The sequence below is a fragment of the Zonotrichia leucophrys genome, chromosome 21 (assembly GCF_028769735.1).
Source record: "Zonotrichia leucophrys gambelii isolate GWCS_2022_RI chromosome 21, RI_Zleu_2.0, whole genome shotgun sequence".
Classification (NCBI taxonomy): Eukaryota; Metazoa; Chordata; class Aves; order Passeriformes; family Passerellidae; genus Zonotrichia; species Zonotrichia leucophrys.
This window is the reverse complement of record NC_088190.1, coordinates 880861-908739: the sequence shown is the minus strand read 5'-3', so window position 1 is coordinate 908739 and position 27879 is coordinate 880861. Positions and strand designations below refer to the sequence as shown.

Sequence of the window (27879 nt, the reverse complement as noted above, 5' to 3'; positions counted from 1 at the left end):
CAAGCAGAGGAAGGTTGTTGGTTATTTTTAAATTCAGGTATCGTTTTGGAAAAAGCTACTTCAAATTCTTCCCTCTGGTAATAGGCTTATTCCATACTCAGTGACATCAATGGGATTGCTCACAGAGCATCACCTAAAAATGGTAACTCTTTACAGGGTTTAAGGAATCAAGGGCCAGTGAATTTTAAAAATTCTATTAGGGAGAGGAAGGAAAAAGGATTTAATTATACTAATTCAGAAACTCTATTATCTCCCAATATAGCTTATTAACCCCTGATCAAATTAAGACTAATTCTGTCTGGATCGGTAGAAAAGCTTAAAGGAAAAAACCAAAAATCCTGCAGAATTCCTGATTTCCCATCAGATTTAGGCAAAACAAAAATTTGCTCCCTTTCTCTTGCTTTCTCTCTTACCAAATCCCAGACTTCTCAAAAGGCCTGGAGTTCCCTCCCCTCATTCTCAGAAGACATCAGCAGTCTACACATTTCACTAGCGTTTTAGAAGAGAGCTAGTGCACTGCAAGTATAGAGGAATGCTAATTTAGGAAAGAAAATCTCAGAAAATGTTTGAGAGTAGCAGCACAAGTGTCCTAGTTCTCAAAAATAGAAACGCTGTTTTACAGTTTTATCTCCTATACAGAGTCTGAAGCTTCTGCTGCTCATCATCTCCATAAAAAAAAGCCATGTCAATTTTTACTCAACTGTTTCCTATTTTAGCTTAGCAGGAACGTGATAAGTTATTTCCAGGAGGACATAATAGAAATCAGTTATTTTTTGCAGTTTTGCCTCATAATGAGGTACACACACACTCTACTCTCTCTGCACTGAGCTCCTACATCACACTGATGTCAAACCTGACCTCAAGCACCAGTCATCAGCTGGGCCCTACTGGGAACAAATAGGAAGGGTGGAATCTGGTTATCAGCCCATCCCATTTCTGCACCAAATCCCACCTGAACTCCAGCTGCTCAGAGGCTCCCACTCCTCCCAGGCTGTCTCCCATCTCTGCTGGGAGCACTCAGGGCTGCCCACAGCTCTGGTTCCACTCCAGGATCAGCAGCTGCTCACACCCCCCATGAGCAGCTCGTGGTTGTCACTGCAGGGAAGGCCAAAGCTGGGCTCAGATGCTGCAGGTTTGTCTCAGCTGCCAAAGCAAATGGCACTAATGAACAGCAGGCAGAGTGAGGACAAAGCAAAACAGCAGCCTACGCGTGAGTTCTCAAATGTTACCCTGCACCATCACCAGTAATTCATGTGCCACACTTTAGTCACAAGGTGCTGCTGCAATACAAGGGGGGGAAGATTTAAAATGAAAGCATATTCCAATGTTTTTGAAATAACTAATCTCAAGTATGCAAGATATTTGATTTATAAGTGAAAGGTAAGAATTGTATCATGAGAACTGCTGAAAATCTTTCTCTCATGGAACTCCCACAGAGCAGCCAGGCCACAGTCACTGACTGTCCTTGTGCTCCCAGGCCTGCACCAAAGCCAGGTGTGAGAGCCAGGACAGATCTGTTCAGCCCCACTACCATAACCATGTGTCCCAAATGCACAGGGGACACAGAACTGTAATTGCATTCTTGCTAAAAGCCTCCCACCATCACATTGCCAGTGCAAGTGGTTTTTCTAAGAGATGCTGGTGTGCACAGTTCATACCCTCAAACAGAGAAACACCCCAGGGTGTTCACACAGCAGTGAACGATGCACCCTGAAAAAAACAGAATTACTCAAACTTATGTGGGCACTTAGGCTATTACAGTGCTCAAAAGCAATATAACCCAGTTGTAAGAACACAGTTTCAAATGTCCAAGCCAGTTCTCCTGTTTTAATACAGTTTTAATGAACATCAGTCCAAGAGATCACTTGATAGTATGAGGTACATTCCTTGACCACATATGGCTGTGCTTAAGGAAAAGAACAAACATATAATTAAATTAAATACTGTAATTAATTTAGTAGTAGTTTAATTATCAAGTTAAAAAAAATTATAATTAACTATTAACATTAATGACTTGAGACCTTTTAGAAAGCATGAGTCCAAAAGGAAATATCCACAGATGGTCACAGACTTGTAGTGTTTCCACCAGCACTGCCACCTGCAACAGTCTCTTAAAGGACTATTTGTTCAGTGAAGAAATTGGTCTTCAGTCTGTAACAGGAGCCTTGGCTCTGCTACTTTGCGTGGTCTTCCAAGAGGTACACGATCAGCTCGTAGGTGGACAGGACAATGGCTGTGTTTGGGATCTGCCTGATGAGCTGGGCAAAGAGTCCTCTGTAGAAGGCCAGGTAGCCCTCCTCCCGTGCCACCAGCCGTGCTGTCTGCAGGAAAGCCTTGTACTTGGTGCCCTCCTCCCGCAGCCGCGTCCGGATCACCTCTGCACACAGAACACAGCCCACAGTCACCATGAGAAACTGCCAGCAGCAGCAGGGCTCCTGTGGGCAAACCCCAGGGACAGGGAAACCTTCTGCAGCAGCTGGCACAGCCAGCCAGGAACCCTGGACACACTGCCCTTCAGGCAGGAGGAGAACCCCAGAACCCTGGACACACTGCCCTTCAGGCAGGAGGAACCCTGGACACACTGCCCTTCAGGCAGGAGGAACCCTGGACACACTGCCCTCCAGGCAGGAGGGAGAGTTAGAGAGGAGTTCACCAGGGAACCCTGGACACACCACCCTTCAGGCAGGAGGGACAGTTAAAGAGGAGCTCACCAGGAACCCTGGACACACTGCCCTCAGAGGAGGGAGTTAAAGAGGAATTCACCAGGGACCCTGGACACACTGCCCTCCAGGCAGGAGGGAGTTAAAGAGGAGCTCACCAGGGAACCCTGGACACACCACCCTTCAGGCAGGAGGGACAGTTAAAGAGGATTTCTCTTTCATGTGGAATAAATGAATGATTGGCTCATTGAAGCTAATACAGCTCTAAATGCTTTACTGATGTTCACATAATCAATACTGGTCCTTCTACACAACCATGTCATTTCTATCTATCCAAAAAGACTAACACTGTTCAGTCCCCAAGTGCTTCCCACAGCCTGATCACAGAATCCATAGGCTGTGGGTACTTACCCAGCTGAGGCTATAGTGAGAACAGAAACATTAGGCAATCAGTTTTTGGTGGCTTTTGAGTTGTTTTGAACCAGCAAGTCCCAATCACCAAGCACATGTCTCACTAGGAACAGTGGGACCAGTACTGAAAATGCCAGTGCAGAAGCCACAGTACCTTGCATTTGGCCCTGCAAACAGCAAAGGCTTTTACAGCCCCAGACCCTGCATTTGTCTCAGATTCCAGGCAGCAGCTGTTGTAGTGCACTCACAAATGGCAGGGTTAACATACCATGAGGATAAGCAATACAGGAGGCACAGCCCTTGGAAACAGCAGCAGCAACCATCAGTCCAAAGAAGCTCGTCGAGGTCCTCTCGGTCCCGTTAGAGGAAGGGGGCAGCTGGACTTCCTTCAAGTGCTTTTTTAAACTTTCATAAATAGCAAAGCAGATAATGGTCTCAGAAATCCCTGCATAGGAGGCAGTCAGGCCCCTATAGAAACCACGGACACCTTCTGTCTGGTAAACATATCTAGCACACTGCAAAGCATTCATTGGTTTGGAGCCCCTCACTCTAGAAAACAAACAGAACAGAACATATCATGAGTCAGGCAAAATAATTAGTATTAAAAAAACCCTTATGGCTTTCAATACTTTTTATAGCTATGGAAATGGTTCTCTAACTTTTACTCCAAAATTCTCCCAGGAAAGCTGCACAGAGCAGGACTACAATGCTAAGAGTGCACACTTGGCTGTGCTACTTCACTAATATATAGTCATATTTCCTTCAGCTCAAGTTCAATCTAGTCTGTCACAGTTCACACCAAGGCTAAAAGACAATAAGCACTGAAGACACACGGCTTTGTGTCAAACTGATGATTCCATTTAAAGCCATCTTCAGCAGGCCCAGAGACAGAAGTCCTGCTGCATGAGATATGATCCTTCATTTTGAGAGGCAGCACTCAGTTCAGAGGTGCCACCCTGCAAAGTGCTGGAATTAAGTCTTATAAATTATTTATAAAGTTGTCGTGCCTCATAAGATCCTTTTAATCTGACCTAGCATGTCCTTGCAGGAAGGAATTTCCATTCTAAGCAGTCAGGTTATTAGCAGAGTCCCTTATTGCTTTGATATCCACCAGTGACTGTGAAGCATTCAACTAAAAGAAATTGCTGTCAAATTCCCTCTGTCTTCTGGATGCGTGGTTAACAGTAACATGATGCAAAAGAACATTAAACCACTGCAGTAGATCCTTATTGCTTGTAGGAAATGATATGAAATAAACTGCTGTGTGTTCACCCCAGTTTGAAGGCAGCACCCTTTCTGTTACAGCCTCCTGAGCACCCCACCTGGCTGACCTGGGAGCAGGGCAGGTGATGCTGCCAAAAGGGACACAGGCTTCACCCTCATGCTCAGCCTCCCACTTAGCTCTCATGGCCCTTCCACAGCTTCCACCACTGCTGCATCACAACCTTGTGTCCTCAACACATTTATCCTCATCTTCAACCCCAGAGGATTCTGTTAGCAACACAGAGAAATAATGCTATGCTAAACCAAAGATTTACAGTGAAACCAGAGGCTGAACCTAACCCAGCACTCAAGGCAACTCCCACATCCTTCTCAATAGTTTCTGTGCACCAAACTGCAGAAAGACACACAGAACATGAACCTTTAGTCTGACCACACAGAAACATGGCTTGGAAGGTGGAACTGAGAGTCAGGGAAAAACTGGGCAAGACCTATCAAAATACAAAGAGCCATGAGTAAAACCATGATGGTTCAGTTTTCCAGAGGCTGCTGTGGCCACCCAGAGGCTCCCATTCCCCCCCTCAGTCACTCACTTCCGTTCCAGCTGCATTCTTGTTTTCACCATCCATATAGGGTTCATCAGGGAATTTGTGATAAAGGCTGAAAAAACACGACCACAAGTGCAGCTGAAGCCAGGCCATTGTATTGCCATGAACCTCACACCCTGTGCAGAGACACTTTCAAAAGCCACACAGGGGCACAGCTTCCAATTTCATGTTAAAATTCAGGAGGCATCAACCCATGGACTCTTCCTTTTTGCACCTATTTGAATTTGTGTGTCATGCTCCTAAGGGCTGTTGCAGACAAGATCCCTGCCTTCCTGGCTGGATTTGGAATTCCAGCTCAAAGGAAACCCTTGGGGACACAAAGCTGAACTGGACTCGTGTTCCCCAGGGCTGTAGGTGGTGCCATTGAGCTGCTCATTAACAGAACCCACCCCTAATTAAGAGCTTGCTTAGGGAATGATTATTTTTAGTGACCACTCTGGTGACTGATGACTGAACTAGGGGAGCTCTTCTGCAGTATTTTTCCTACAAGAACAAACTATTTTTTCCCAGCCTGGTAGGAAAAATACAACATCCTGAAACAATTTGGCAAAAGCAGTATCAGAAGTTTAATGGTGTTTACGAATATTTTTCCTTGCATTAAGAGACATGACCAGAGCATTGCAGTAGGAAAAAACATCCTAAATTAGTAAACAACAATCTAGAAATATTTCTGTGCTGAACAGAAAAACATTTCCTCTGTAGACAAGGCCAGCTAGAGCTAACAAACTCCTGGGTTTTGGCATATACCAACCCAGACTTAGGGCACATTTTCAGCACCTGCCACACACCGGCCTCTGTTCTAAGAATTACAAACACTCACCTGCAGAACCTGCAGAACAAATGTGCACAATGTTGCTGTTGGGCACAAACATGCTGTTAAACTGCTCTTTGGCTTTGGAGTAGCAGGCAAAATAGACAGCTCTGTGGGGGAAAAAAGAAGAAAAGCATTGTAAAACAGATAATGCCCAACTGGACAATTACTGTTCTTTTCCCAGCCCCCTGAAAACCACAACTCTCTGAGGAGGCCTCCACATGACTGCTTCCATCTGCATGGACACAGGGGGTTTGTGTTCCCTCTTCCCTTACACTGCAGTGCCACAGTTTGACTTGACACCCACAGGGCAGGAATATTTTGCTGTGGGAGGCAGCATGGGGCTGCAGACAGCACGAGTGGGTTGCATGGAAAAGCAGAGCCCTGGACTCAGAGCCCTGCTGCAGGGGTCACCTGTACAGAAACAGCATTCCCTGCTTCTGTGGGGACATCCCACCTACCAGGCAAGAGGCCAGAGAGGGAGTTCACCTCTCCTCAGGTTCCCTTCTCTGGAAAACTGGCTCTAACTGGTTCAGTTTCAGGCAGAGAACATCTGCCAATATCCAAAGTGCTAATGAGTTTATAATTTCCTAGACAGAGAGATCTTCAGCCCTGCCAAGAACAGGACAAACTCTGGTGCTGCTGAAAGGACACACTCCTTCTGGGGCTGTGTGGCACCAATGAGACTCCTGCCCCCTCAGCTGCAGCTTTTCATTTGAGAAGAATTTGGGCAAGCAAGGCCCAGAGAGAACTCCTGTCCCCTGGCATGCAGCTCCCACTCCCTAGGCAGGCACTGCCATGGGTCCAAGGGAAACAGGACATTAGAATAATGCAATTATTAACCTACAGGCTTTTCTGCACTGCTTTCTCTTCCTTTCCAAGCTCAGAAGTGGCTCTTACAATAAACTGGAACTTAAGTATAGTTGGCATTTAAGTGCCTTATTTACTCTGCATCTTCCAGTGTTACAGAAGTGTAAACCAGATTTTTATCAGTGTTTCTCGATGTGTATACTGAGCAGAATGCAGACACAAATCTCAGTTTACAGAAGGGAGAACTTCATGACCTATTATTTTGAATCACAAATGCACTGCAACATTTGTGTTGGCACCTTAAACATGGCTTTTAGCAATAGTTTAACTATTTACCTAGATGGTGCAACTCCAACCAAGTTTGGACCCAGCCCTCGGAAGAGTGACCTTGGTCCTTCTTTTTCCAGAATTGACCTTAAAATACAAAACAAACAGGGAGGGAGAAGACAGTATTTGAGTTCAAAGTTAGTTTCTTGTTCTCTTGGGCAGAAAGCCAAAAGAACTACACAAAAGCAAAGACTATGACTTGTGGAGCTGTTAGATTTTAATCTACATGATATACTTCGAAATAAGTGGAATTATACACTGAGTAAAAACCACTGTACCATAAAATTCAGTGCTCTACAGGCAAATGGGTGTCAAATGGCATGGGGTTATGATTTCCATTCTTTGAAAGCTGTTAGGAATTGAATTAAAGTTTCATGGAGAAGCCAGTGATAGCTGACTGATGAACAAAGAATATTTTTAGAGTTCTCTGTATCTAAGCAATTCAGAAGTTTGCTTCCCATACAGTCCTGTACAGAGGAATGGAAAAAGAAATCCTTTTTTCCTTTCACAATTACCTAGGGATGTGCTTTCCCCCAAGAAAGCTGAATGTGGCAATCCCACTACAAACAATGGGAGTGCACAGTCTGCCCCAGCAGCTCACCCTGGGAAAAGCAGGCAAGAAATTCCAATTCTGGGTGGCTCTGTGGGTGTGCACTGCACCCTCTGGAGCTGCCAGCCTTTCACAGTTTGCTCTCCAGCCTTTCACAGTTTGCTCTCCAGCCTTTCACAGTTTGCTCTCCAGGTCACTGGCACTGCTCAGAGTGCTCCCCACAGATTTCAGCCCAACCTCATTTGACAGCAGCAGCTTCTGGAACACTTTTGTTTTCTGCAGCAGAGCTGAACTTTCTGTATAAACTCCAGGGCTGAGTGTTTCCAAGGAGACAGATCCACCAACTACTTGTTCTTTGTCACTTAACAGTCACGACTGCAGCTTCCAGCTGGGCTAACTCATCAGAATCCTAAATGGATTAGACAAACCAGCCTGCCCTTCTGGAGTGCTTTCTATCAGCAGCAGCCTGAACCTGCCCTCTGGGTACCTGTTCTCCTTCTATTTACAGCAGTCAAGGCCTTTCATACTTAACACCTTTAACTCTCACAGAGCAATTTCACTGCCAGGGCTCCTTCCTTAGCCATACAATTTTCCCAAACCATGTCCAAGTCATGTCCAGCTTGGCAATGATCAGGACTGAGAAAGGGATGAAAGGGTAAAAGCAAGGGACTGAACTTCACTTCTTTCTTCAAACATTTGTATTTTCTCAGGTAATTATCAATAGCATTATCTGCTCCTCACAGACGCTGCCTGCAAGGGAATGACAGCAGAAACACTTTGCTCTCACTTCTCAAGCATCTAAAGTAATCAGGTTAAAAGCTTAGCAATACACACAGCTAAGCAATTCCTGAAGTGAAATTAAATCAAGGTCCCAGTCACCAAACTTAATGAGCTTAATAAATATATTAAAAGGCTGACCCATTTTAAATCATTTCTTCTCTCCCTAAAAATAAAAGACAACTCCAGAAAACGATGGGCCCAGAGGATTAATTAAGATCTTTCTGCCTCAAAAGTTTTCACTTTCTTTAGTTACAGCTGCCTAAAGTCCAGTGCTGCAAGGTGAAAAGACAGCAAAGGAAAGGGCATTAAAATCAAAGCAACTGGCACTGCCTTCTGCATTCAGTCACGAATTGCTCTAGACTCACCTCTGAGTAGACAAAGAAATGTTTGGCAGGGGAGAGCAGGCTGTTTACAATACAGAAACTCAAGTCCCAGAATGACTCCAGCCAGAGAGCTCTGCAGAGAATTTGAATTAGCACTCAGTGTTATATAACTGTGCAGCTTCTCCCCAGGCAGCCTGCCAGGCGTGCTGGCCTTACATAAAATCATTCAGCTCGCTCTGCCGGGCAGTATTTTCCTTGGCACTGCTGCCACCTGATCTCTGCAGGACCTCTGCATCCCCCTGGGCTGCCCAGGCAGCCAAACAAACTCAATCCTCCTGCAGGAGGGCTGACCATAAATCCATGGTGCTGTGCTATCAACATACAGGAGCTGAGATTGTCACAGATGCTGGTGGAACTTTGAGCAGCTGTTTGATAATTTCACATTTCCTTTTCTTTATGAGCACACATCTGAAAGGGAGCAGCTAGAGCATCAAACATTGCAGTCTGCACCACTCAAGGCTTTTAACAGAGACCAAGACAGGTGTAGCCAGGACTGATGCACAACAATGATCAGCAAAGACAACAGCTGGCAGCAGAGGAGAGCTCAGTAAGGCAGCCACAGCTGAGAAGGTCACAGCCCCAGGACCCCACAGGATATTTTATTTTAGTGAAGTGGAACTGGGAATGGTGACTGGAGGAGGAGCAGCACTCACTTGAGAACACTGAAGAGCCCAGGGGACACAGACGTTGGCCTGACCATTCCTTCCCCACTGATGGTCCCCAGCTGCACCTGGGGGTAGTACACAGTCCTGGTGAAGGCCAGCTTTGAAGATTGAAGCCTTGTCTTTATTACCTCTAAGGGACAGGTAAAGATGGCTCCAACTGTTCCTCCACACCTGCAGAGCACAAAGAGAAGGCAGAATGTGACAAAGGCTGTTGCAGGGATGTGCAGAAGCACAGCAATGAGGTCTGAAGGCTGCTCTGGTTGTTCCACACTGGACAAACAGGCAGTTTGGCACCAGACTGTGCCCATGCCCTGGTGGGCAGGGATGGGAATGGTAAACACAGAGGTGATTCCAGCACCAACAAACATCCCTGACGGACCACGGGGTCAGGGGACCAGTGACTGCTCCCACGCCCTGCCAGGACCTGGGAGCTCTGCCTGTAAAAGCTTCCATGGCATCCATCTCTCAGAGCTGCTGTCCTAAAACAGACACAGCCTCGCATGGATTTTTCCCATTTTTCTTATGGGAAGCAGGAAGCTGCCACATGAGATCAAGCCACTGGGGATTAGGACACTACAGAATGAAAGAAAATAACATAATTATTCACCATTTCAGTACTTGTGATTAAAAAACTGCCTTCAGAAGTAGCAAACACCAAAACTACACTACGCTAGGTACTTCTAAAAACAATGGATATCAACTTTTTTAAGGGGGAAGAAGGGAAGGAAGCAGCAAGGATGAGAAGGAGGGTTGGTAAACAGAATAACAGGGCAGAAAGGCTCCTAAAGAACAGACCTCCCATACTCTGATAACAGAGGGACAACAATGAAATATTATACACACATGACCCTATAACAGGCATATATTCATCTTAATACAATCAGACTGAGCCTCAAAAAAAGCACATTGGGCAAGAATATAAAGTGTATGAGTCCTAATTTTATCCATGATCTGGTCAAACTATTTCTCTCTCTGCTGCTGTTCCTCTTGGGTAATTGAATGTTCCTTCTGGCAAACTTCATGATTAAACATAATGCTGAGGTTGGCTAAAAGGTAATATATCTACATTTTATTGCTCAAACACACTGGGATTTAGGAAGACTTCAGTAAATATTTTGGGTTTCTTGCAAGGGTATTTACTACAGCTGAACTGGCTAGGAAATATTTCCTTTGTTTGCACAAGTGTCAAAGCATGTGATTGCTCTAGAAACCGGTGTTTATGATTTTCCTTAGAAAACACCGGGGGTCAACAACTTAAATCTCTTTGATGTTCATGTGAAATTGCAATTTTGGTAGCTTTCCATGAAAGGGAAATGAATTTTAAAAAATATCTGTACCCTTTTTCTTGTGTACAAAACCCCACATTGCTTGCTAAAGAACACTGCATGCACTAATTTGGGAACAGAGATCCACAGAAGGCCATTAATAAAGGCATTAGTGGGTATTTTCTAAAGCCCCTTCCAGACATAACTACCTTACTAGGAGAATCTTTTTTTAAACACAGGGAAAGGGCAATGAAAGAATGGCAGAAAGCTCCAAGCTGCAGATGCACACCAGCCCATGAATGCAGCTCATTTTGCCTGCTGAACCAGAGTGTTTTATCTGAACAGAAACCATTCTGTGCCCAAGCCCCAGAGGTGCATTAACAGCGTGGCCACCCAGGCTGGGCAGCCACAGAACTCCAGGCTCTTCACCAGGCTCCAAAGAACACCCCAGGGAACACAACTTCCTCTTCTTGCCTTCCTAGCCCACTCCTTGCCTTTCAGCCTGATAATCCAGTTAATCTATGCAGCCTTTAATATTCAAGTATTTCTGCTAATGCATATATAATCCTCTGATACCCAGCATGACAAGTTAGTATCTGCAACACCAGTTTTAGCAGCTCAGAGTTTATGTTGTCAGTGGAACATTTCAGAAAAAATCCCCTTATCTAACAGCAATTCTCAGAGTGTCACCAGGGTGCACACATTACGTCCCAAATATAAACACACTGCAGATAGTTCAAGTAAGGACTTTGATGTATTGGGCAGCTTTTTCAGATGAGATGATTTTCCTTTGCATGGGATTCCCACACATCATCCCCTGGGAAGACGCCTGAAAAACAACACACCCTGCACAGAAGAAACACTTTGTATTCCTTGGGTGTCCCAAATGCCTACAAACAGCCTCAGCTGCATAAACAGCCACAGACCCTGAAACACTCAGGGATATGGAGCAGGATAAATTGGATTTGGGAAAATCGTGAGCTGCAATCAAGCCTTCACTCTGTGAGTCAGGGTTTTTTGGTGCATCAGTGCAGCACAACAGCTCCAGAGATGTGAATGCAGTGCTTACTGCACGAGCCTCTTGCAAAAATCCTCAAGCAGAGTCTAAATCTGTCCTTGGTGAACAGCACAGAAACCCCCTGGAAACAAAACACCACGGCAGAGTGTTTTCAACAGGTCAAACATGGAGATACAGAATGTACTCCCTATTAACAGCTGAAGAAATAGAATTTACTTCCATAAAGAGAAGAATGTTTAAAAAACACGCAGAGGACACACATCAGAATCCAATTCCCATTTTTCTCCTGCTGCCAGGTTCCTGTCTGTACAGAGTCCATCCCCAAAGTATCAATGACCTGCATTTGAAACAAACTCTCAGCACCCACTAGCACAACTGACAGAGATGCCAAGAATCTTAATTAAGGCTTACTTCATCAGTCCTAGATTTAATTACTGAGCAATATTCTTAATACAAACATCAAGCCAACCTGGATGTTAAAGGAGTCCTGCAGAACAAAATCCTTCCAGCAGAGCACCACTGACTTCAGCAAGGTCACAAAATGATGGAGCTGCCTGGTTACAGCAATCACAGCTCAGAAGCAGCCTGACACATTTGGCTTGTATTTGATTTTGTATTGATTTTCTAAAACATGCCACATGCTCTAGCACGACACGCACACCTGAAACAGCAAAGCAGGTTCCACCTTTGATATTTCATTACTGCATCATCCAGATTGTGAACAAAACAAGCCTCTGCATTCCCAGATGCCAAGGAAACTGAGTTTCAGAGCAATACAGACTGCTCCTAATGCTTTAATGCCATTAACCATTCATTCAATTTCCACCTAATCACGCTGTTACCAGGTGTAGCTATTCCTGTAAGCATTTCCTGTGCTCCTTGAGGTGGGGAATGCACAGGAGCCTGAACCAGGAGCAGGGTGGGACAGTCAATCCCAGCACAGCTCCCAGTGCTCGACCACACAAACATCTTCAGGTGAACGCTGCTTCTCTCCACGTCACAGGTGGAAACATTTCCCATCCTGTTTGTCAGCATCAGCACATTGCCTAACACCACCACTTCTTAGGAAATCTCTGGAGCAACCAGCATTCCTCCAGCTGGGAAAACAACATGGAGAACAGCTTTTCCCAAACAAAAACAAGCAACAACTGCACCGGCTTCAGCAGGGAAACAGGAGCCCTGAGCTGTAAACACCCTCGTGTCTGTTGTGCCACTGGGGCATCACTGTCCCTGCTGCCCCCAGAGCCAGGCTCCCACCACAGCCCCTGGGGACTCTTGGCTTGCTGCTGCTGCTGGAGGCCTGGAAAGGAACTAACAGAAACTAAAGGGGCAAGGAGTCTGTCTGCCTGAATAACCTGGTTAATAGGAAACCATCTGTTTCAACAGCTGGACAGCGCTGTGCAACACTCAGGTGCATTTCATCACTCCCAGCCCCTGAAGTGCCAAACATTCTATTCTGGCCCCTCAGACTGTCTAAGGCTGGCCTGCCTGCTTTGTGCAAACACAGAGATAGGAATTCCTTTTAATCTGACACCACAGCCCATCCCCACCTTCCCAGAAAACCCAACAATGCCTCCATCAAAATTATTTCAAGTGAATGGGTTCCTTTAACTTTCTCTAACTTTCACTTTACAACTGAACAGAGTACTGCAGAAGGATCCCTGCAGAAGGCAGGAGTACAATAAATCACCAAGGAAGATGCTGGCTTCCCAGAACTAGATTAAAACACTGTTGAGTTTAAAATTCCTATTTATTTATAGTCTGAGGAGTTACACGAGGACAGCAGGAGCTCTGGATGGGCGCTGTTACTGTGCAAACAAATTCCACATGTACACCCAGGTCCAGCTTCTGTCCCAGGCTCCAGGTACTGCTCTGATGCAGGTGGGGCAGGCAGAGGGGACAGAGCATTCAGGCCAGCAGAAGGGCAGCGTCTCTGAAAAACTCAACATTTGTTTGGTTTAATGTTATATTAAATAAACCTATCGCTCCAGGGACATGTCAGAGGAAACAGAAGTATCCTGTTAAGCAACAGAAAAACCAATGGTCTACTTAAATCAGACAGATTTAAAATAACAACAGGTTTCATGTTGGCTTCCTAATTACTGTCAGCTGACAAGCACTCAGGAATAGTCTATTACTCAGATAATTAAGCTGTTAAAAAACTGAAATAAAGTATTTTGACAAGGCCAAAAGTGCACTTAATCTGTACAACAGATGATTAAAACCTAATTTACACCATACAATTATCTTCCTCGACTACTATTAAAATAACTACAATAATTTAATTTTCTAAGGGTTTCTGGTTGGTGCTTTATGGGTTAGGGCTGTTACTTTTAGCTTTTAACACAACAAACCCAATACAAGTCCTTGAAGCAAGAACAGAAGTGGGCTGCCACGCCAGGTCTCATTCAGACACGAGCGCCAGCACCTTCCCCACCCCTGTTCCCGTGCTGTGCCCCCGCAGGCCGGAGGGAGCCCGGCATCGCTGAGCAGAGCTCGCCCCGCTCTGCAGCACGGAGCTGCGGCCGGCTGTGGGCACGGGGACCGGCATCCCCGGCCGTGGGGAACCGGGCCGGCATCCCGCGGGCCGTACCGGGTCATTCACCGCCCGGGCTGGCCTTTGTCACCGAGCACCGCCGCATGTGGCGACAGCGCGGCCCGGGAGCGCCCGGCGCTCGGGAACGGGGGCGGGAAAGGCCCCGCTCGCCTCCGGCGGGGAACGGAGCTGCGGCTGAGGGCAGCGGCCCCGGCCCGGCCACTGCGGGGTCTGTCCGCCCCTCGGGCACAGCGGGTCCCGGTAATGCCCCGATCCCGGGGGCACAGCGGGTCCCGGCCCTGCCCGGTGCCCCGCACTCACCCCCCGGCGAAGAGGTGCAGCAGGGTGTTCTCCTGCGGGCCGCCCGCCATGGCGGTGAAGAGGACGATGAGGACGATGAGGATGAGGATGATGAGGAGGATGAAGGGCAGGGCGGTGCCGGCTCCCGGTGTCACCGCCGGGCCGCGCGCCGAACGGGCCGCGCGCGCGTGACGCCGCCGGGGGGGCGTGACCGGCGGCCACGCGTGACGTCATTGCAGAGGGAGACACCGCCCCCCTCTGTGACGTCACGGGGCAGCCGAAGACAAAAATAAAATCATTTTAGGGATCGTCTAATCCCAAACCTGCCGGGAATGTTTAGGGACGAGGTGCAGATTATTGGGGGGTGTTACAGCGCCGGTAAAGCAGCTACAGGCTTTGTGTGGGGCGCGCTGTGGATAAAGAACACCGTTCAGCAGGGAGGCGCCACACCAGGCCAGCTCCAGGCGGCTCACTGCGAGATTTTCACCAAAACCGTCCCTTTATTACCACAACTGTAATCTGTTCCGTTCCCGCCCGGTTCTGCCGCAGCGCCCTCTGCCGCGCTGTCCCGGCCGTGTCCCGGTGCCGCGGTGACCGCAGCGCCGCTCCGGCACCGAGCCCGAGCCGGGTGAGCAGGGCTCTGGGATGGGGTCAGTTATCCCGCCCCCTGGCCGGCAGCACGCTGGGAACAGTGCCAGACCCTGATCTGACTGTCCCGCTGAGGAGGGACAGTCCCCTCCACGGAGCAGTGTGACACGCGGGGTCCGCACCGGGGCTGGCCCGGGGCTGCTCCGAGCCGCTCCGAGCCGCTCCGAGCCCGAGCACCGCTGTCACAGAGAGCAGCAACAGTTACTGAGCCCTGGGCCACCTGCCCTGCACCGGCCGGGCTCCTTCCTGCAGCGGGGCTCCAGCCCGGTTAGAATGGCTGCTGCAGTCCAGTTTGCAAGGCTTTAGCTTGGTTAGTGCGGCTCCAGCCCGGTTAACGCAGCTCCAGCCCGGCTAGAGCGGCTCCCGCTCGGTTAGCACGGTTCCAGCCCGGGTGCTGCACATCCCCCAGGCACAGCGCTCCTCGCCGGGCTGCAGGACAGGATCCTCGGCAGCTCCTTCCCCAGCAGGGAGCACTGCAGGAGCAGCGTTGGCAGCAGAACCGCCCGGCAGCTGCAGGGATTGAGCACAGCATTGATCTTGGGCAGCCTGGCTGCACCTTTGCCTGGAAATGCCTAAATGACTCCGAAAGTGCTCTCTTATGGCTCCTGTTCCCCCTCACCAAACACGTCTCCAAGAAGAGATCAGCTCTAAAAAGCTCCGATTTCTCTGAAGCCATGGCACACAAAGCCATTGCGCTCTTTCTTTGAGCCAGACAGCAAAAGCTCTCCCAGCTTCCTGGGCATCATCACCTTGGTTTACCTTCTCCTTGGCCAGGTGGCACGAGGAGCTGTGCTTGCTCATAGCTGCTTGCCCAGCCTCAACATCTGTACAGCTGTGCAGGGAATGCCTCCCTTCCCCATTGCCATTGCTGGTCCTGATCCCAAACTGGGCTGGGTATGGACTGTGCAGTCCCCTGCATGCTGCCCTGCCAGAGGGGCATTGCTGGAGAATCAATCTCTTCCTTGCCTCAGCCATGCAGGGTTTGAGCTGCAGGGCTGCACACCCTGGGATGTGTCTGCTCCATCCCCTCACCCCCGGGAGCTGTGGGGGCATCAAGGAAACCAGAGCAGATTCTGTGTCATGCTGAGAATTATCAGAGTTTTCAGACCAGAATGGGCCAGATCTGGGCAAACTCCGCGCTCCAGACACTGCTGGTACAGCCGCTGAGCATTTCTAGGGAATTTCATCAGGATAAATGTGCACAGAGCACTGTGGTCTCCGCAGATCAGACACCGCAGGAGCCACATCAGGGGAAGTTCCTGAATTACTGCCACGCCAGGACAGCAGGAACCCAACCAGGAAAGGCTGGAGCTGGCTATTCCTGGGCCTTGTTTTGTCTGGTGGCTTCCTACAAACTGGAGCAAGGAGTCACCAGCTTGTTCCACATCATTAGCTGCTGGCAGCTTCCCAAGCATTACCAGCACAGCCTGGATCTCACCCAGTGTCTTTGAGATGAAAGGCATTGCAGCACCACTGCACTCACTGTTTCAGCTCCCAGTCCAGCTCCCACTCAAGGCAGTTCCTCTTTTTCCACTGACTGCAGCTGGAGCTGGGTCTGACATTCCTGTAGCACATCTGTCTCCAGCCCTGAGTTAGGTGAAATATTGGTGAAATAGTCCAAAACAACAGATAGAGCTCTGCAACCCCGCTATTTCCTGGCATCAAATAGAAACCAGCCACACAGTCAAGCAGGAGCACGAGGAATTCTGTTTCCTTCCTGGAAACACTGAGCCCAGAGCAGCCCAAGCCCCTGGTGACAGGGGCCTGCTGTCAGTGGTGTCTGTGGGGCTCTCACTATTTCCAAGTGCATCCCTGCCACCAAGGGAATCTCTCTGGTGGTGATGCACACCTGATAACAGCACTCACCTGCCCTCAGAGCAGGGGATATGCTCAGATATAGGGGACATTGTCAGACACAGGCAGACAGAATCCTGATTTTTGGAGGATTAAAAGGGGATCAATGGAGCAGAGTGGCAGCATCCCCCCATGTGAATCAGCTTCCCTCCATCACCACAGCAAGCTCCTCTGCAGGCAGGACTGGGATTAATGGGAAACAGATGGAGCAGAGTCAGAGATCCAGGGCTCAGGACGAGCAGCTGAGGCACAAGGAGCTACCTGGACCCCATTCAGGAGTGAGCTCAGGGACCAGGCATGCCGTGAATGGGGAGTGGGCTGGGTGGGGGGCTGAGGGGGTGCAGTGTGGAGCTTCCCACCCTGCCAAGGCAGCACGCCAGGCTGGGAGGAGCATTCCAGCTCCAGCACAGCCAGGGGTCACTGACCACAGCCTGCGTCTTTCCTGCCCTCCCAGGTTAAATTGTCGTTAAATTTAAATTGGTAAATTGTCATGAAATTGTTAAATTGTCATTAAATGTCACCAGGGCCACTGAGGGGACACTGCTTCCTGCTGGGGACTAAGGACAATGCTATACTATATATATATATATATATATGTATATATATGTATATATATACACTATATATTTATATAATTTTATATTTATATATTCTATATTTATATATTATAATTATATATTATAATTAATTATATATTATATATTATATATTATATATTATATATTATATAATATAATAGATAATAGATAATATATATTTTTTATATTTTATATATATTCTTTATATATACTATATATAATACAGGTGAACAGAACATTGTTATGGAGCAGAGTGAGAGCTGCTCCCAATCTGAGCCCTGGCATGATGGTGACAGCTGCAGCACCCCCGTGCTCTGCCATCCCCCAGCTGTAATCACAGCAGAAACGTGGTGGGAACATCCTCAGTGTGATCCACATCTGTCTGCCCTGCCCCTGGTTCTCTGCAGTTTAACTCACAAAATGCCTGCAAGGTGAAATCTCTGTCATCTCAGCAATGCCTCCCACCTCCTTGGGTTTGCAGATAATCACTTGATGCAATTTTTCCCTTAAAATAAGGATTGGTGATTTCTGAAGAGGGATTAAATAACTGGAGGGAGGATGGAATGCACAGAGGAGAGGAGCTCGGTTTCCAAAGGCTCTGCTGTTTTATGAGCTAACATCAGCATAAAGTGCTCAGTAAAATGGCTGCCCATCCCATCACTTTTATTGCCTTCCACATCTGCTTTTTTATTATCATTAGCTTAGCTTTAAACAATCCTTTCCAATGTTTCCTGTGTCTTGATCTTTGCTGTAACAAGGCTGTAACCAACATTTTCCATGCCTTGCAGTGCAGGGTTCATTGGGTCACTCCAGGAGCTCTTCCTTTCCCCCGTCCCTGACACCTGGCTCTGTGCACACTCCCTGAATCCTCCAAGGCTCCCCCTGCAACATTAAAGCTCTGCCTGACCTTCAGGTTTGTCCCAGTAAATCTTCTGTCCAGCACGGCCTTAAAACACTCTGCTCCAACAGCCCAAGATGAGGATTAAGTTTTACAGCAACAAAAGCCATAATTGCTACAATTTGAACATATTTTCCCCTGGATTTGTTTTTTATTCAGCGAAGGAGGATTTTCATTTAAATGTGCTCTGTAAGATCACAAATGGCTGCAGGAGCAATGAGCCAGCAGCAGGGCTCCTGCAATAAACCCCTCAAGGACTGTGTGTCCTATTGTCACAGCTTTATGGGCACTGCCTCTTTTTCTGTGCATCTGACACTGCCAGCCACCAGACCCTTCCAGAAATCTCCTCAGCCAGCTCCCCAAAACTCCACAGTAAGCTGCAATGCCCTGAGACATCTCAGGATTTCTTTGGGGACGGAATCTGAACACCAGGATCTCTCAAAGCTCAGCCCTTTCCCCTTTTCCTGCTGCTGCAAGAGCTCCCCCAGCCCAGGCAGTGCCCTGAGTGCTCCCATGGGTGTCCTGGGGCTGGGACAGATGTGGCAGATGTGACAGATGTGGCAGATGCTGCCTTGCTCCAGCTGTGGCTGCTCACCAGAGGTGAATGCTGTGCTGCAGGCACAGGGACAAGGGGAGAGGAGGAAGCCTAGAGGGAAGGGAACCTCTCCCACCAAGAATTTGTGCTCTGTACCCTCCACTCTGCCTCTCAGCCAGCCCCTGAAATGAAAACCATGTGGAGGGGTGGAGCAGCAGGGCAGGGATTTATGGGTTGTTTTATAGGAGATGATATAAAACACTTTTATGTCAAGTTCTCTGTTGTGTTAATTTCCTTTCTCCACATGCAGGACAGATCCAGGCTCTGTGCAGTGACAGAATAAATCTACCTATGGAATTCCTGTGGCCAGCGCCCAGCCCACCCTTTCTGTTAGCCTGCCATTTATTGTGGATTTTGGGAAATAAAACCTGGAGCCAGGGCCTGTCTTTGTGCTGTGGGCACCTCAGCCCTGTGGGCTCAGCAGCTGTGCTGAAATGTGCCCTGAATGCCAATTTTAAATCTGATCCTCAGGATCCCACTGCAGGTTTAATCCCACTGTAAAACCTACATGGCTCAGTCTGAGGGGGATCAGGCAGGTAAATGAGGGAGAATTATTTCTGTTTTATGGATTTCTGGGGATGCTGTGTGTGATCTCAGGGTTTGTTGGCCACTGAAAGGAACAGATGACTCTGGAAAATGTCATTATTTGATGTAATTCACACTTTGTCCTCTCTGACTGAAACAATGAGGAAAGGCAAAGGCTGGGAATGGGTTAAGAGGGGAGGGGAAGCAGCACAAGCAGATTTTAAAACATGAATTACTGCATGCAAGGCAAAGGGCAGCCTGTTGATATATCTCACCCAGAGGGGCTGACAGGGTGACCTCATGCTGCCTGTCAGACACAGCCCCATCCCTGTGTGTGTGTCTGAGAACCCTGCAGGCTCGCTCTGCCTGGGTGAGCCCCGAGAGCAGGGCCAGCTCCAGGGCTGTCCTGGCAGTGGCTCTGTGCCTCAGTGCCCTGCTCCAGCCATTCCCAGCAAATCTGGGAGAGAGAGCAAACCCAGCCCTGCCCTGTCCCAGGGACACGGGGCACCATGGCAAGCTTAGGCCGTGCTTTACAGACTCTGCAAAACCCTTAGCTCGTCTCAGAATCACTGCTGAGCCTGGAGAGCTGGGCTTGGGTCACACAGGTACAGCCTCAGGTACCTCACAGGTACCCCAGGTACCTCACAGGTGCCCCACAGGTACCCAGCCACAGCCTCAGGTGCCTCACAGGTACCCAACAGGTACCCAGCCACAGCCTCAGGTGCCTCACAGGTACCCCACAGGTACCCAGCCACTACCTCAGGTGCCTCAAAGGTACCCCGGGTACTTCACAGGTGCCTCAGGTATCTCACAGGTACCCCAGGTACCCCACAGGTACTCCAGCCACAGCCTCAGGTAACCCACAGGTACCTCACAGGTTCCTCACATGTTCCTCACAGGTGCCCCAGGCCCAGCCTAAGCCCCGTGCTCCCTCTGTCCTTTGCATTAATTCCAAGGATAAACCCCAAAATGAAGCTGCCATTGGATAATTCCAGCGGTTTCTCTGGTGCCAGACCCCCAGGCTGGTGCTCAGAGGCTCTGGGGTGTTCAACCTGAGCTAAACCTCCCCCTGGGTGTGTTCCATGGGGCAGGCAGAGTGCCAGCAGAGCCCAGGAGGGCAGGGGAGGTGCCAGGTGAGGGGTGTGATGGTGACAGGACCAGCTCAGGTGACAGGACCAGCTCAGGTGACAGGACCAGCTCAGCCTGGCTCTCTGAGCTGGGCCAGCCTGCCTTGCAGCAGCAGCTTTGCACTGAGGGCTTTATGGGGCTCCCACGGGGCTGGAGCAGCAGCAATCCCCCTGCCCTGCCTCCCCACCCCGTGCTGAGCTGTTTTACAGTTTGATCTGAAGTCAGTGTTTAGCTGTTGCCCAGGTGACAGCTCAAACACGCCTCACCTCCGGCCTCCCTACAGCTCCGCGGGGCTGGGGAGCAGAGCTGGTGCCAGCCCTGAGGAAATGAGCTCTGCAGCCTCCCCGGGACAGCCAGAGCCCTGCAGATTCCAGGGCAGGCAGCTCATCCAGCCCAGAGTGCTGACACAGCCCCCTGAGCATCGCCCTGCGCCCTGTGCCACACTCACAGCAAGGCAGAACAGTTCTGTGCCCTGTGCCACACTCACAGGCAATCCATCACAATTCTGTGCCATGTTCCACTCACAGGTGAGCCTGAACAATTCTGTGCCCTGTTCTACACTCAGAGCAAGGTGGAACAATTCTGTGCCCTGTTCCACACTCACAGGTGAGCCAGAACAATTCTGTGCCCTGTTCCACACTCACAGGCAATCCATCACAATTCTGTGCCCATGTTCCACACCCACAGCAAGGCAGAACAATTCTGTGCCCTGTTCTACACTCACAGCAAGGCGGAACTATTCTGTGCCCATGTGCCACACTCACAGGTGAGCCAGAACAGTTCTGTGCCCTGTGCCACACTCACAGCAAGGCAGAACAATTCTGTGCCCATGTGCCACACTCACAGGTGAGCCAGAACAGTTCTGTGCCCATGTTCCACACTCACAGCAAGGCAGAACAATTCTGTGCCCATGTTCCACACTCACAGCAAGGCAGAACAATTCTGTGCCCTGTGCCACACTCACAGGCAATCCATCACAATTCTGTGCCCATGTTCCACACCCACAAACAAGCCTCAGGAGATTTCCCCCTTCATTCTGGGGCCAGTGCTGCTCTGGCATGGCAGCAGCACAGAATTCTCTTGCCAAGCCCCCTCTGGAGCCCAGATCAAACTCTCTGGGGCAGCTCCTTTGTGCTGAGAGATGGAACCACCCCTCTCACCAATCTGGGTGCCCAAAGCCAAGTTTAGAGCCAGTCTAGACGCAGCAGGGTATTTATAGCCCTGGCAGCCAGTGGGGTATAAACAACATTCAGCAGCCGTGAGCACAGCGTTATTTATACATCAAAGGGCTGGGGGCAGGTGGCACAGCCCCAGGGCAGCAGCACAGCTGGATGGGCACAGGGAGAGCTGCACCAGCACTGGGAATGGGGTTTGGGATGGGACACAAGAGCTGACCCAGCCCCTGAGCTCCACTGGCCACATCTCACTGGCAATCTTCAGTATTCAAGAGTAAATCTGATTTTACCTGTTGCCACAAGGAATTAAAGTGAGTGAGGAGCAGCTTAATGGCTCAGCAATTACCTGAGATGTAGGCAAATCTCCATTCTACCACAACAGCAAAAACATCCATATTCAGCAGGTAAAATTCACAGTGAAGCTCTGCTGACAGCCTGACACGACAGCAGCTCTCTCTCAAGGGTCAGAACTGACTAATTCATGACAGTAACACAAATGAGGAGCTCTACTGCCCCTTGAACACGAGGGAACATGAGTGCAGTGAGCCTGCAGCTGCCCAGGCACGAGGGAGAGAGGCATTACCTGATAGTCCATCTCTGCAGCTCCTTTCCGTTAATTCAATTTTATGCAACATAGGTGCAGTCCACTGTTAAACAAGGTTTGGGTGACGTTGTCCTGGGATCTAGGTGGGAAAACAGAAGAATTACAGAATGATTTGTTCCAGAATATTGGCCTGGTTTTGGGTAAAACTGATTTCCTTGATCTCTTGGACTGGAATGGGATGGAAGCCCTTTTGTTTTGCCTGGGAGCTGGCTCTGGCTCCCTTGTGGAAACCCCATCCATAGAGAAGGCTCACAAGATGAATTTATTTCCATCTTGGCCCTGGCACAGCAATCAGGCAGGGGCTTTGGGTGCCTGTATTTGTGTCTCTCTGCTGTGCTGTCAGCATGGCTGGGTCAGTGTGTGGCCACTGATGTCCCAAACCTGTGACAGGACACCTGGGACAGCCTGGCGGGGCGGATGGAGCCCTGACACCAGGCTGGAGGAGTTTCCATGTCGGCTCTGCCTGCAGCCCTTCGGGGCAAGGAGAGCCTGGACAGGCTCCCCTCCCTCTGCCCCCTGCTCTTGCTCTCAGCGTTTGGGCTCTGCCTCTGGCAGGGAGAACCGGTTCTGCAGGGCACGCCGGGGACAGGGAGCCGTGTGGTGTGGCAATAAATGCCCCTCCGTGTCCCCCGTGTGACCTGCTTGTCACCAAACACCTCAACCTTCCACCCGGAAAGCAGCTTTTACAGGCATAATTGGCTGTAATAACAGCCTGCAGAAACACTCCACTTTCTCCCGGGGATCCCACGCACACATCTGACCTGCAAACCTCGCTGTCACCCAGAGATGGGTCAGCCCAGCAGAAAGGCACTGCCCAAACATTGGCTCATCCTAAATCAGAGAGAGGGCCAGGGCTGAGTCCTGCAGTGCAGGCGCTGGCAGGGGAGGTGAGGATGCCAGGCTGTGCTCTCAGGGCTCTGCTGCCTTCTCTGGGGGTAAAACAGGCTTAGGGATCAGACAGCACAATCCAGGGACCCACAGACAGGGGTGCACAGCACAGTCCAGGGACCCAGAGGTGCTGGAAACCTCCTGGTGGATGTGCCAGCACAGCCTCTCCCTGTGCCCATCTGAGCTGGAATTAATTCCTCCCCATCTGAGCTGGAGGAATTCAACCAGCCCAGGCGCTTGGGTTGAGAGAGAGACAAAGAATCGGGCAGCACAGAGAGCCAAGCTGAGCAATCCTGCCCAGCACAAGGGTGGCACAAGGGTCCTTTCTCTGGTTTTAACCTGTGAATTCTGCTGGACTCCCCATAGAAGAGGGTTCAGGGCAATGTGCTGAGCTCTGTCGCAAACCCCATCAGCTCTGGGTTGATTCCTCGCCGCTGGGTGTGCAGACACTGCCCTGTGATAAGGGATCATTGCTGGGCAGTTCATTTATAAATAACCATCAGACAATCAGACAGGGCTCTGTTGCTCACAGCAAACGTGTCAGCCAAAGTTCTTGCAGCAGGAAACTGCATTTCCCACCCTTTGTCTGCCTCACTCTCTCCTCCCTTCCCTGAGGTGTCTGAGCTGTTAACCCCTCTCTGTCCAGAGCGCTTTCCTCTGCAGCTCCCACTGCCTGCCCTGCCTGCAGCATGGACGGGGGGTGCAGACACTCACTCTGGGGGCACACTGGTCCCTGGCATCCTGTCCTGACAGGTTTGGGATGAGCATTCTGGCACAGTGGGGACGTGCCTGGCCAGAGCTGCCCTTGTGACAGTGATTTGTGTCATTCAAGCAATAAAGAAGCCGCAGTCAGGTCCTGGCAGTGAGTCAGAGCAGACAGAAGGGAATGAGGGGTGGAAAGTCACAGCTCTGAGCTGCTCAGGACAAAGGGCCCAGGGCTGGGGACAAGGCCTGGCAGAGGCAGCAGCGAATCCACCCAGGACAGGGCAGTGCTGTGCCCATGTCCCCGTGCCACAATCCATGGGAATCCCAGCTGGGGGACACAACTGGGGCCAGGCCATTTTCAGGGAGCAGTGAAGAGGCTGGAAGGGTGATGATGCTGCTCCCAAAGAGATATTACAGAGAAATTAACGTTACACAATTGTGCCTTATGGAGACCCAGGGCAGGTGACAGGGAGGGCAGGGCTGTTTTTCCCTGAAGTATCCACATGAGCTGTTCTCAGAAGTTACTGAGCAGAACACTCAATGACACCAGTTCCTAATTTAGCAGGTTATATGATCATGGGCTATGCTTTTAAAAATTTTGAGTCACCCATTTGTCCACTACTAATGGTAAAGGCCTTTACTCTGTGGAAACTCTTCCTACTGGAGATTGAACTGACTCAAGGGAACATTTATTTTGGGAGACTGTCCTTTAAAAGGAAAACAGGGTGAAAAAAAAAAAACCCCAACCAACTCTGAGCACTATTCACGTTTATTCACGTCTCAGTGAACTGCTTCCTGTGCAGACAGAGCAACAGAAAGCAGGCAACACCCAAAGCCAGAAACGCTGTGTCCTGTGAGGAGAGCTGTGGACAGGGATCCAGGAGGCTGTGGCTCCGTTCCCTGCTCTGCCCTGGCCTTTTGCTGCCATTCAGGGAGTCAGCTCCTTGCCGTGCCTCAGTTTCCCTGCTCTGCCCTGCCCTTTTGCTGCCATTCAGGGAGTCAGCTCCTTGCCGTGCCTCAGTTTCCCTGCTCTGCCCTGGCCTTTTGCTGCCATTCAGGGAGTCAGCTCCTTGCCGTGCCTCAGTTTCCCTGCTCTGTGATGCTCACTAGTGAGGTTGGGATGGTGTTAAACATCCCTGCTGGAATAAGGGATTTTTGCCTCCTTCAGCCTCAGCTCATCCCCTGCCTGATGTGTTTGCTGCACTGCATCCCCAATAAAGGATCCTGCACTTCAAACACTTTCCCTTAGAATAAAAGGGGGCAAAAAGTGCACCAATAAGTAAACAAAGCACAGCTCCATCAGGCAGGAAGAAAAACCAGAAAAGTGCAGACAAAGAGACTCATTTGGCGAGGTGACATCCTGCTCCACTCAGCCCTTTATGCACCAGGAGGACTTAAAGACATTGATATAACAGAGGGAAAGTGCCTTTTGGGCTCTGCCTTTATAGGTGGCCAACAGCTTTGACCACGTATATTGGTCAAAGTGATATTCTTGAAGTGATATTCCCCTTTCCACCCAAATTAAATATTTTTGCCAGAAGAGAAAATGAAATAATTCCCCACACCCTGCCCAGGGACCTCTTTTGTGTCTTGTTTTACTGCACACAAACCTTCCCACTCCCCTTTGTGATGCAGGTGAGTGAAAGAACCACATTTCAGTGAGAGAAAACACAAATGCATTATTTTGGCTTGTTGTGGTGTGGAGCAATGGGAAGGGGTTTCTTTAAACCTTCCATTGGCATGAAGGTTTCTCTAAACCTTCTATTTCTTTAAACTTCCTATTGGCATGGTGTCCTGTGCTAGGGAGGGCTCCAGAAGCTGGGAGGATGTATAGAGCCAGGCATAAAATGTGTATATTTAGTAAATACCATTGTATTAGATCACGTTTCTTCACATTGCTCCTCTGCAGCTGGCTGCATATGAACAAAACAAAAAAATAAAAACATTACTACAGAGAAGAAATTGTGAGCAGAGAGCAAGCAGAGCAGCTGCAGGGCAGTTTTGGCCATGCTGAATCAGTGGGGTGTGTGAGATGGGCCAGCATGAACACACATGGCTAAAACAAACTGCTCACAGCTCCTGAGATCAGAGCCCAGAGCAGCTCAGAGAGGCTGGGCAAGTCTGCAGCGAAGTGCAACCAGAAACAGGCCAGAAACAATTTATCTAAAATATTGACCTGCTAAATAAACCTCATTAGTTCTTTCCCTGTAGGTAAAAAGCTCTTTTTTTTCTGCTTGAGATGCAGAGAGGGCAGGAATCAGAGTCTCAGTGGAAACACGTGCAGTGAAAGAGCAGCAGGGCTGCCCTTCCCTTCCCTGGCACTCTCTTTTAAATAAAGCCATGAAATCCAGTGAATGGCTCTTCCCAGGGATCACAGGAGCGGGGGGACCCTGGGAATTGGGGCTGTCATTTCTGGGGGTGTCATTTAAGGGGGTGTCATTCCTGGTGGTCTCATTCCTGCAGTCACAGCCTGCAGAGCCCCAGGTGACAGGAGTGGGGTAATTCTGGGAATAGGGGGGTCTCATTCCTGGGGTCTCATTTCTGGGGGTCTCATTCCTGCAGAGCCCCAGGCTGACAGGAGGAGCAGGATCAGCCCGGGGAGCCCAAAGCAGCAAGAAGTGAACCCAAAGTGAGCCCAGGCAGGGTGGAATTTGGGCTCTGTGTGTGCCCAGGTGGATTTTGAGCCTGCCCACGCCCAGAGGTGCCCAGCTGTGAGCAGGAGGTGGCAGGGGCACCCTGAGCCCCAAACCCACTGGTGGGAGTTGCTGCTCAGCAGGAGCACAGAGCTGCTGCTTTTGGGTTGGTTTTCTTTTTTTTCTTTTTGTTTTTTTTTTTTTTTTTCCTTGAAAACACTAAAGAGATGAGCAGCTGAAAGGGGAACCAGCATAGTTCACTGCCTCCTTAGAAACGCCTGGTGGAATCCCAGCCAGCAGGAGAAAAAAGGGAAAAGGGATGAGAAATGAGAATGAGAAGGGCCCCTGGTGCCAAGCCCAGGCACAGAGTCCTGGCACGGGGCTGGTGAGAGCCTCCATCCCTCTCACACCTCCCTGCGAGGAAGGGAAAGAAAAACTGACAAAAAAAGAGGAAAAAAAAGGGAAAGAAGGGAAAAAAGAGAGAAAGAGGGAGGGAGCAGCAACCCAGCGTGGTTGGAATAACTCAGCTCACTGCAGCCTGTCCAGCAACAGCCCTGGCGGATCATAAAACAGCCTCTCACATCCATGTGGTTTGTGCTGCTAGGAGACAAGGCACAAACACACAGCTCACACCAGGCTCTATAAAACCTTATATTCCCCCTCAGACCCAGAGTTCATCCGAAGAATTCGCATCACCTAATTAGAACCAAGTTTTAAAATCATCGAAAATAGCAAAGCAGAAAAAAAAACATGAATGGCCCCTTTCCTTTCCTTGCCCCCTTTCTATGATTTTAGTCACCATAAAAGCTGGAAAGTACCTTTGTGACTCTTTTCCAGGCAGGGTTTCCACACAGGGGCTTTGCTGGCAGCTTCACTCCTGGGCACATTTGAGCCAGCTGGGTTGTGATTGCCCATTAATTACAAACACCTAACATGGGCTAATCACAGATGCACCTGTTGCATCCCACAGCAGCAGATAACCATTGTTTGCATTTTGCTCCTGAGGCCTCTCAGCTTCAAATTCCAGAGAGCGCAGAGAAAAGGATGTTTTCCTTTCCGCTGGACAAAACACAAATCTCTGGCAGGCCCAGGCAGGACAGGCTGTCCACTTTGGCACGCCCTGCACGCCTGGACGTACACAAGAGTGTTTGTACATGCAGCCTGCCTGCATTGCCCAAGCCCTGGCCAAGAGGATTTGGCAGGAAGGATATCTGAGAGAATTCAGGAACGGCCTGCAGCCTGCTGCTCCCCTCACACAGCTCCAGGGCCTTTGGAGCCACTGGGAAGCACCCTCAGGAATGCC

The 27879-nt window shown here is 49.5% G+C and overlaps 1 protein-coding gene across 3 annotated transcripts; it reads right to left on the bottom strand.

Moving 5' to 3' along the window:
* Positions 1-1817: 1817 nt before the first annotated feature.
* Positions 1818-27654, bottom strand: SLC25A33 (solute carrier family 25 member 33). 3 transcript variants are annotated; one of them, XM_064730593.1, is made up of 8 exons: positions 27395-27654; positions 22330-22429; positions 9215-9397; positions 6858-6935; positions 5721-5821; positions 4886-4952; positions 3340-3620; positions 1818-2377 (listed from the first exon to the last, which is right to left on the bottom strand). In XM_064730593.1, exons 3-8 carry the CDS (start codon positions 9259-9261, stop codon positions 2175-2177), a joined length of 777 nt encoding a protein of 258 aa, XP_064586663.1. In that variant the 5' UTR covers positions 9262-9397; positions 22330-22429; positions 27395-27654; the 3' UTR covers positions 1818-2174. The 3 variants fall into 3 exon arrangements, with proteins under 3 accessions (XP_064586663.1, XP_064586662.1, XP_064586664.1); XM_064730592.1 differs by lacking the exons at positions 22330-22429; positions 27395-27654 and adding an exon at positions 14367-14574; XM_064730594.1 differs by lacking the exons at positions 22330-22429; positions 27395-27654 and adding an exon at positions 11979-12103.
* Positions 27655-27879: the final 225 nt, after the last annotated feature.